This window comes from Natrix helvetica (genome assembly GCF_964273705.1).
Source record: "Natrix helvetica genome assembly, chromosome: 7".
Taxonomy (NCBI): Eukaryota; Metazoa; Chordata; class Lepidosauria; order Squamata; family Natricidae; genus Natrix; species Natrix helvetica.
This window is the reverse complement of record NC_138558.1, coordinates 78,489,111-78,498,157: the sequence shown is the minus strand read 5'-3', so window position 1 is coordinate 78,498,157 and position 9,047 is coordinate 78,489,111. Positions and strand designations below refer to the sequence as shown.

General features: G+C 38.8%; 1 protein-coding gene across 2 annotated transcripts; it reads right to left on the bottom strand.

The window, feature by feature from the left end:
- Positions 1-212: 212 nt before the first annotated feature.
- Positions 213-8,931, bottom strand: LYAR (Ly1 antibody reactive). Of its 2 annotated transcripts, XM_081959680.1 has the most exons (9): positions 8,760-8,926; positions 7,856-8,019; positions 6,366-6,480; positions 5,982-6,089; positions 5,364-5,447; positions 3,976-4,330; positions 3,490-3,549; positions 1,864-1,949; positions 213-502 (listed from the first exon to the last, which is right to left on the bottom strand). In XM_081959680.1, the coding sequence occupies exons 2-9, from the start codon at positions 7,975-7,977 to the stop codon at positions 368-370; spliced, it is 1,065 nt and encodes a 354-aa protein (XP_081815806.1). In that variant the 5' UTR covers positions 7,978-8,019; positions 8,760-8,926; the 3' UTR covers positions 213-367. The 2 variants fall into 2 exon arrangements, with proteins under 2 accessions (XP_081815806.1, XP_081815807.1); XM_081959681.1 differs by lacking the exon at positions 3,490-3,549 and having other exon boundaries at positions 8,760-8,931.
- Between the last annotated feature and the right edge of the window lie 116 nt (positions 8,932-9,047).

The following is a 9,047-nucleotide window of genomic DNA, read 5'->3' as shown; positions in this document are numbered from 1 at the left end:
AAAATAACATTTTTAAAGGGCTGCTGTTCCTTCTTTCGCCACGCGACGGCGCTGTGCTCTATAAAGTCACCTGCAAACTGCGCTGTTTAAAAAGTTTGAGGACTCCTGTCTTATGCCCTTAAAAGTTTAGAAAGACAGCATTCACTGAGGCTGAAGAGCAAATCAAACAGAAAACGTACCTCTTGATTAATAACAGAAATATTTCAATGGAGTTTTTTGTCATTTACAAAATGTTTTAAACTTTAATTTTCATGTTATAAAAACGAAAATGAATTTACAATCAAATACAGCTATATTTTGTTTCCATATAACAAAAAGTTTTCTATTTGTTAATAAAACTGACAATGTACAAAAATCAGATCAAAAATTATTTTAGAAGTTTAACTTTTTCTTTTAAAACTCTAAAGTTAGGATTGCTGCTGACTTTCTTCTTAAACAGGGCTAGGGTTTCCGCTTCAGATTTCTGATGGTCACTTGTGACTGCGTAATACTGAGCTATAACCTACAAAAGAAAAGGAAAGTCATTCAATGTTTGATACTGTTTTCAGTTCAGCCAATTTTCTAAATGTTTTGACAAACATTTTCCTTTGGAAATTGTGAGCAGCTCATCAAGTGTGCAAATTTACACGTTTCCTTTTGCTTAACTATCGAAAATAATCTACACCTAAAACTTAACTTTACAATGTGGAACCTGTTCATTTAATTATATTTTTCCAGTGCTTAAAACTTTAACCAGGCTGCTAGACTAAATCCAAACTATTTACAGTTTTTAGGAAATTAATGGAAATGGTAGTTTTTCACTATGCCACGGGCTTAGCAGCATTTCCCTGTTAATGGCTCTGAACTCTGCTGCTTCAGTAATTCTAGGCAGCTCACACACTAGAGTTAGAAACAACATAATGGAACTTGGAAAAGAAGACAAAAGCCAAAAATCAAGTAACACCTACAACCAATTCTGAGCAGCCTGAAAAGCAATATCGGCTCCTGTCCCATATCTAGATCTGTTAAAGACAAACTACCATAGATGCCTTCTTTTCAAACTTCTGATAACATTTAATTCTCTCACTTTTATTAAAACTTGTTAATAAAATATATGATGTTCAAATTGCAGAGAACAGTTTTATGGTAGTAAATGCAATTCCCTCCATCCCCCCATATGAAGTACCAGAAATCTTTGTAATGGTTCAGCTGGATAAACATGTTTTAAAGTTCATAATTTTGCAAAGTGTTCAGATTAAGAAAAGTTGATATTTAGTGACAGGAAGGACTGTTTTAAAGGAAATGCACAATGCCAATTAAAAAGTTATCGTCCTAAGGATATTGAATTGCAAGCAAGAGCCACTGAGCTCCACTGGATTTAAATTTTAAGGAGTTAGCCATAGGTCTACATTTTATTTACACTGGGAAAACACTGGGGTTTGTGCTCATATATTGGACAATGACTGTAACCTTGCCTTGGGGAGACAGTATCAGTAATTGTTTCCATGAATGGAAGTGCTATCATGTGTACAAGAATTGTGCTTTCAGATCTACATTTTCAAAAATGAAAAGTCCAAGCCATTTTTAAGTAATAAAGTTTAAGTACAGAGCATAAATACTGCAAAACCACATTGCTAAAATGCGGCTTGCTAGCTATTGGACCTTGATTTTCAATTCCATGAATGATGGCAAACAGTGCATTTACCACACAAGTTTTTTTAAAAAAAGATATCAACCAATAAAACGGCTGAAATGCAACCCATACTCATAGCACGCTAGAAGTACACCAATTTACCAGTCTGTTGCACTTTAAAGCACTTTTCTTTTAATTCAAAAATGCTCCCTCTTCAATTTTACATTGTTTCATAAAGTGATACAACACACCTTTTTCCTTAGTTTCTTAATGGATAATTCATTGTCGGGTGCTTGCTTCAAAACAGCTCTTATTGTTCCTTTCCAGTTGAATTTACCTGTAGAATTGATTTTAAAAAAATACTTTAAATGATCTCCTTACATTTTGACTTAGTTTTTTTTTTAAAAAAAGCACCAAACATAGCACTAAGTATTTTTTTATAAATAAGTTTCTGCAACAACAAGCGTGGGTTAAAATATTGTCACTGAAAATAGTACTTCATTTATACGTTTATCTGTATGTGTATGCCTTCAAGTCAGTGCTGACTGCTGAAACTGCCTACCAGTTCCAATTTTATTTGCAAACCTCTTTTCCAGATGTGCTTTGTGATGGCCTCCTCCTTCAGCCAAGAGACAGAACTTTGTTACCTAGCTGGCTTTTTGCCCAAGACAGAACTCAGTTTCCTGGTTTCTATCCTGGTGCCTAAAATGTTAAGAATGACACTGCTTAACGCTTCGATTTGGCCAAAGGCAGCCTTGGGGACTGCCGTCTTGCTTGAAAAAAAAAATCATAAATCATTCTCCCCTAGAATACAGACTGGTATACAGCATCTACATATTATTATGGTTCCTCACTATTGTTTTTGAAAAAGAAACACAAAAAGGGGGAGAAAAAAGCAACCTCCCCAGCCAAAAACAAATCACAGAAATTTACAAGCATCACAAAATTAGATAAGAATGTTAAATTTTCATTAATCTTAAATAACTAAAATGTATGGCACTTAAATCATTTTAAAATACAAGAAATTATTCTCAGTAATAATAATCATTGTGTCAATCAGAAGATAGATGATTAGGAATTATAGCAATTCCATTTGAAGAATTGAAGATGAAACCTCATTTAACAAATCACTGAAAGCTAAGCTCCATGTTGAAAGAACACCAAATTTTGGATGTAGTGCAAGGTCACATACAATATTATAATCCAAAAATGGTTTCCACATTGACTTCATTATAATGTCAGATTTACTTATGAAATATCAAGTTATTTTGGACTTCCCCAATTCAGTTAGCCATTCATCTGCCAAAGGGAATGATACAATACTTTCAATAGGACATGTAGAAAATCTTTGCAGCAGTTAACCCTGTGTAAAGCCAGTTTGTAAGTTTTAATACTGTTTTAATAAAAAATAACATACTGGAAAAATAAATCTAGTTTTCACAATGTGACTCATCTTATTCAAAATAACCCTGCTGCTCTATAAGACCAAACCACCCCATCTCTTCAAAACAGTACCAGCAAAGGAGTGCTTGGAAAAGGGACAGCCAAGGGGCCTTCTCGCTTGCCTCCCTCCCTCCGCCTAGAAGAAGTCAAGGCAGCTTCTCCTCAGAACCCTTGGCCTGAAATCTCGCCTGGATTAGAATCGAAATCCCTTCCAATAATTCTGGCAACAAACAGGTGCCCCAAAAGGGAATCTTTAACAGTGTCTTTTTACCGCCATTTTTGTCCATTTTGAACACGTGAACAGCTACTGATCAGCCCTTTAACGGCAGGACGCCTTTAAATCTTTTTTTGAACATAATACTAGCGCATGTAAGATTCAACTGACACTTTCCATTATCATCATAATACACAGCTTTGATAAACTTCCAAGTTACCTTGATGTTTATTTTCCACTTCAAAGGAGTTCGTTATTTTGGTAGGAATGGGAGACTCATCTGCATTATAGGGGAGTAGGGAGAGAAATATCAAGAAATTAAGGGGAAAAATAGAAGGGTCTTTTTGGTGAGAATCACCATCCTCATATTAAAATCTTGATAGTAGCTGAATCTGCTTTTCTATTTACAAATATTTCATTACCCAATGTGGCAATGTCACTGAAATGTAGTTTTGCAAGGTTTACACATTTTTCTCCGTTGCTGGGTCTAATTCCAACCCCCCCAAAAAACCCACCACCACTTTCCTGTTTCTTCATGTAATATAAGGGTGCCTTCCCCGAGGCTGTTAATTTCACTAGCCTTATTAAAGAACCTGTTTCACTTTCTTTCCCCAACAATGGTTTAATGGAGGAAGATAAATGGATTTTGCTGCAGGATTCCAAGGGAGCTTTTACAATTAGGAAGAAGGGAAAAACACGTCAGGACCTTTGGTGCAGCTGTTCTTGCGTTTCTTCCCACAGAGAGCCTCTGCCTCAGCCGCTTCTGCTTCTGGCCCATTTCCCTCCCTTGGCACTTTGACCAAGCCGGCTGCTTCTTGCTTCACCTTCTTCTTCAAACTCTGGGGCATTTTTATGTCGCCTTCCTCAAGAATGTCTTGCCGAGATTTTTCACTTTTTAAACATTCCAGGTTTTCTTGCTGAGCTTTTAACTTTCTGATACTTTTCTTCTCTTTTAATTCCTTTTTACTTTTTTTCTCTTTTGGTTTCTCAGTCTTTGAGATATTGTTTTCTGATGCCACAGGCATAATTACATTTTTTACAGATTCGGTTTCAAGTGTTTCCTGTTGGAGAAATGAGTGGATTATATATCACCACGACAAATCCAATATTATATTAGTACATTTGAAGTCTATTTATTTCTATTACTCCTACTATACTTCTGTTGTTTCAATAGTTGAAGACCTCTAAATGAATTACAACTAAAACCATTCCAAAACAGAAAAATAGCAAAAAGAATAAAATGCAAACACAGGAAAAATATAAGTTTATATAACAATTTAAAACATACTATTCCTACATGGAACTGGCACTTAAAATCAACTGATAACAAACAGCAAAAACATTTGAGAGAAATAAGTTTCACTGAAATTAAGATGAGTATTTCAAATGAGTATGCATTTGAAAGGCAGAGTTTTGCATGACCCACCTGGCAGTATTTGATTAGAGTCAAGGAGACTGAAAATGAACACCTCACTCTTTTTAAAGGTTTTCTACCTTTCAACTGGAGATAGCTCACCAGTTCCCAGCAACCCTCCCTGTGTGGGAATAGCACATCATCTATTTATGCTCCATTTTCTGATATTTGTTTAAACTAATTTTTGGCTTTGCTCAGAAAATGAGATGATGAGGAGGACCTTCAGGAATAGCCAATGAAAACCTTCTCTGGAAGCTAGGGCAGCAGGATCCATGTTTTTCATTTACTTGGCTAGAGAAAAAAATGTTTACCAACCATCTATATTCGGTCTCTCTTATCAGATTTTCAACACGTTTTCAAAAGACAAATAGAACAATTTTTATCTGGCTTGAATCCTTCTCAAATTTCAAGTTTATTTCCTTTAATCTTCCAGTATTAAAGAAACCAAAATATACATGCAGGTAAGTCCTCAGTTGATGACAGTAATTTCCATAGTTAAGCAATCTGGTGGTAATGCACCACATTATGTGACCCCATAGCTTAACAACAGCAATCCTGGCACATCCCATTGCCACTATTACGTGAAACCCACTAGTCATCCTGAGCCAAGCGTCCTCCTGCACTCCCCCAATGTGCTTATCACAATATATTCCAAATGCAGCAGTAACTGGTTTTCTTACCTTTCTTGTTGCTTCTGAAAAAATATCCCATACTTGATCCTGTAGAGTAGTATTGTGGATTTTCAAACTGTTGGCCATCCAGTTCTATTTAGGCAGAAAAGGGGGACGGGGGCTCTATTTAATCAGAACACAAGTGCATTTTCTGACAAAAGTAGTAAATCAGCAGAAAGCCACAACTACCTGTTCTTAAACAACTTCTTCCAAAATCTGTTAACAGCCAAATGTACAGAATTTCCAAATAGACTGCTATAATTTTACCATGGGCTTTATCCCCTCGAGTGTACAGCACTCGTGATCAGTGGCCAAAGCATGTCCTTCTGACCATCCTGAGGTTGCCTGCAGTGGCATCTCTGCTCCTTAACCCCAGACATGTTCACTAGTGGGGCCGGGAGGGCTCAAGCAGTGGGACCACTAGGAGGCACAAAGATGTAATTAAATGGGGCTTAAACAAGTTAAAAAAATAAGGCCTCGGGATTTTCAAATTATTTGCAAAACATGTGTTTTCCACAGTATAATTTAAGAAACACTGAACTATGTGGATTCTTTAAGAGAAGTTACTTTTGTTTTAAAGAACCATAATAAAAAAATGAGGCATAAATACTTAACTCATGAACATACCTGAAATTTGCGTTTCTTTCGTGGAATATTGTCGTATGCATACATCTGTTGTAAAATATCCCGAACTTTGACATTAATGTTAGTTTCCTTTATTATTTCATGAATCTTCTGCAAATGAAAAGCAGGCTAATGTGACTGTGTAATACACCAGTAGAACATTTTATATTTCCTATTGTCGCATTGAATTTTATATTGTGAATTGCTACAGGATTAAATATAATTAAAATGCTGAAGTTCATGTAATAAATTGATATAATTCTACGCATAGCATTATGTTACATTACTTAATTTTACTTGGCTGCCATTATAGAAAGAGTGGGGTATAACAAGTTTTTTTTAAAAAAAAAAATAAACGCCATTTGTGGCGTGCTAGGTTTATTTCACCTGAGTCCACTCCTGCTGCTTGACGTCTCCTTTGGGCTTTTTGGCTTCATAATTCTTTCCTCCATACTTCTGATCTTCACTTAGGCACTTCACATGGGATTTATAATCATCATCCCTGCATTGTAAATGCAGATTTAAATAAGGCACTTTCCAGAGCTCTTCCCAAACATTTTGCTGAAATATATTAAAGCAGCCTAACTAACTTGAAAAACATTAGTAGGTCTAAGGTAGCTTTTTCCCCAACTGCTCCACAAGAGGGTATGATTGGAAAAAAATAGTAAGTTTTTTTTTCTTATGCCGTGCAATGCTAGTTGGTGGGAAATTTTGCCCGCCTCCACTCAGCTGATTGTCTGCTCCTCTGCTGTAAATATTTCAAAATTTGGATTTGGCAGGTTAGAAATAAGTTGTATTGTGAAGTACAAATATATTTTTGTTTTTATTCTGGAATACCCTTGAGACCTGAAAATTGTGTCAAGGTTTTCTCCAGGGTAAAAGGTTGGAAAAGGTTGGTCTTTGCAAAGAACTTGCTTGGCAGAGAGGCATTTAGAGAGTCACCTTCTCCTTATAGAATATTTCTCCAGGGTGGACCACCTGCCAACATCTTTCAATGCTGCCCAAATGCCAGGCAGGGGCTTGCAAGCAATGTTTCTCTGCAGCAACCCCCCCCCCCCTTGCAGAGTGCCTCTTTTCTCCTAGAGATTAGATAAGCACCTTCATTATTGCTGTTGGGAAGCAGCTGAAGATAAGAGTACTTCCACAGAGGGCCTTTGAGACTGAATGATCACCATTACACTTGCTTTGTAACTCCTGAAAAATTTGCTGTTTTTTCAGTGGTTAAACCCCCCCTTTCCCCCCTCCCCCCCCTGAAATCGAGCATTAAACAGATGCACTACTTGAAGAAGTAACCTCTGAGCATATGCTGAAATTCAAGATCATGTTCAAGTTAAAAGATAATCAATTATCTAGGCTGACCTTAGGAAGTTTTAAATTTCTCCCCCTCCTCTTTCCAGATTTACCTTTTCTCAAAATAAATTATATTAACTCTCTTATTTCCTATCTCTTGTCAATTTTCTAGTTTGCCCACATTGGGCTCTATTAACCTTTTTGTTACTTTCCCAGATGTTCCTAGAGATTTCTTCCCCTATAATGTGAGATACAGCGGATGTTTATTTTATTTTAGCTGTTTCTGCCTTGGCTATAAAGCCAAGCATGCTGATTGAGGGGGATAAGTTGTAGTTCCAATGCTTCTACTGTAACCCTCAGGTCAGGCTGGAGAACTCTTGGTAATAACACAGGGCCTTTTCCTCTTTTTTTGGACATCCCAGTCCTGCTCACAGTTTTGGAGCTTCCAGGCAGCCCACTAGCCAGGCCTTTTAACTTTCGTGCTCAGACAAGGCTGGCCTGATGCTGCAACTGCCGAAGCCTCTTGAAAAGCTTCCCTAAAAGACTCCCAGGGCCAATGATGAAGACACAGGCCGGTTTCAACCTACCAGAAATCCTTCCCGCAATCCATGCAAGACAGACACTGACAGTTTTGGCACATATTCACATGCTTTTCCACCTGCCCCTTCTTCAGGGCTTCTCCGCAGGCATTGCATGTGAAAAACACCATTCTGGAAAACTGTATCTGCTTCTTCGAAGTCTTCAACAAATCCTGGAAATACATGGAGAACAGAATTAACAATCTGACATTGTATTTAATATAGGGTTAGAAATTCTATTTCAGAGAATAAAAACTACCCAAGCACAACATACACACAAACTAAATGTAATCTGTTCTAATCTGGAAAAATAGGAAAAACGATTTCAGCAATAGAGTAGTAAATGTGTGGAATACTCTACCTGATCCTGTTGTTAGTTCCTCTAACCCCCCCCCCCATACCTTTTACCTTAAACTGTCCACCGTGGACCTTACGCATTTCTTAAGAGGTCCGTAAAGGGGGCCTGCATAAGGGCAGCAGCCTGCCTACCATTCCTGTCCTACTGTCTCCATTTGTATGTACTCTTTTTATGTGTTTATGGCTATGTTTGCTTATTTGTATCCATTTATCTGTGACATTTTTTCATGTGTTTTCATACTTCTTTCCTTGTACCTGTTGACAAATAAATAAATAAATAAATAAAAACAAACATGATAAAAAAAATTGCTCTAACTCGGAGCAGCAAGTCTGGGAAAGTGTGGCGGAGAGGGAGCAACGCTGGCCGAAGAGAAGACTGCCCCTGCTTACACACGCACCGTCCTGTCCCACCCGGAAGCCTCGCAGGGGCTGGGAGGCCTTTTCGGCCGTTGTCGGAGGTCCCGCGGCCCGCCCCCCCCCCCCTCCCTGCATGCCTTCATGAAGGGAGGGGAAGAACTGGGGCCCCAGGTGGGAAGAGGGGGGGGGAGAAACCCACCTAGCAGGCGGAGCACGAACTGTGGAGGGAAGCCGCGTCTGGCAAGGGCGCTCAGAGCGAACGGAAGCCGAACCCTAGCGGAGGGGAACACGCGGTGCGCATGCAAAGACGCAGCGTTCGCGAGGCACACTGGACGTCCCACTCTATGATCACGCTGGGCGACTTCCGGCCAGGAGTGGCCGACGCCTTGCCGCCGCGGCGGGGGAGGGGGAGAGAGGTCTCCATTGGGAAGCGTCTCCATGGCGTCGGCGCGCGGCTCTTCTCCTGCTCCTCTTCTCCTCCCCCCTC

Bases quoted from the DNA above. Each gene is read 5' to 3' on its own strand.
- LYAR (XM_081959680.1), bottom strand. From the start codon at position 7,977: ATGGTGTTTTTCACATGCAATGCCTGCGGAGAAGCCCTGAAGAAGGGG. The intron at 4,331-5,363 runs GTAAGAAAACCA...TTTCTCCAACAG, and splicing joins TTTCAGAAGCAACAAGAAAG to GAAACACTTGAAACCGAATC. The intron at 503-1,863 runs GTGTGTTGTATC...TTTCTTTTGTAG, and splicing joins TTAAGAAACTAAGGAAAAAG to GTTATAGCTCAGTATTACGC.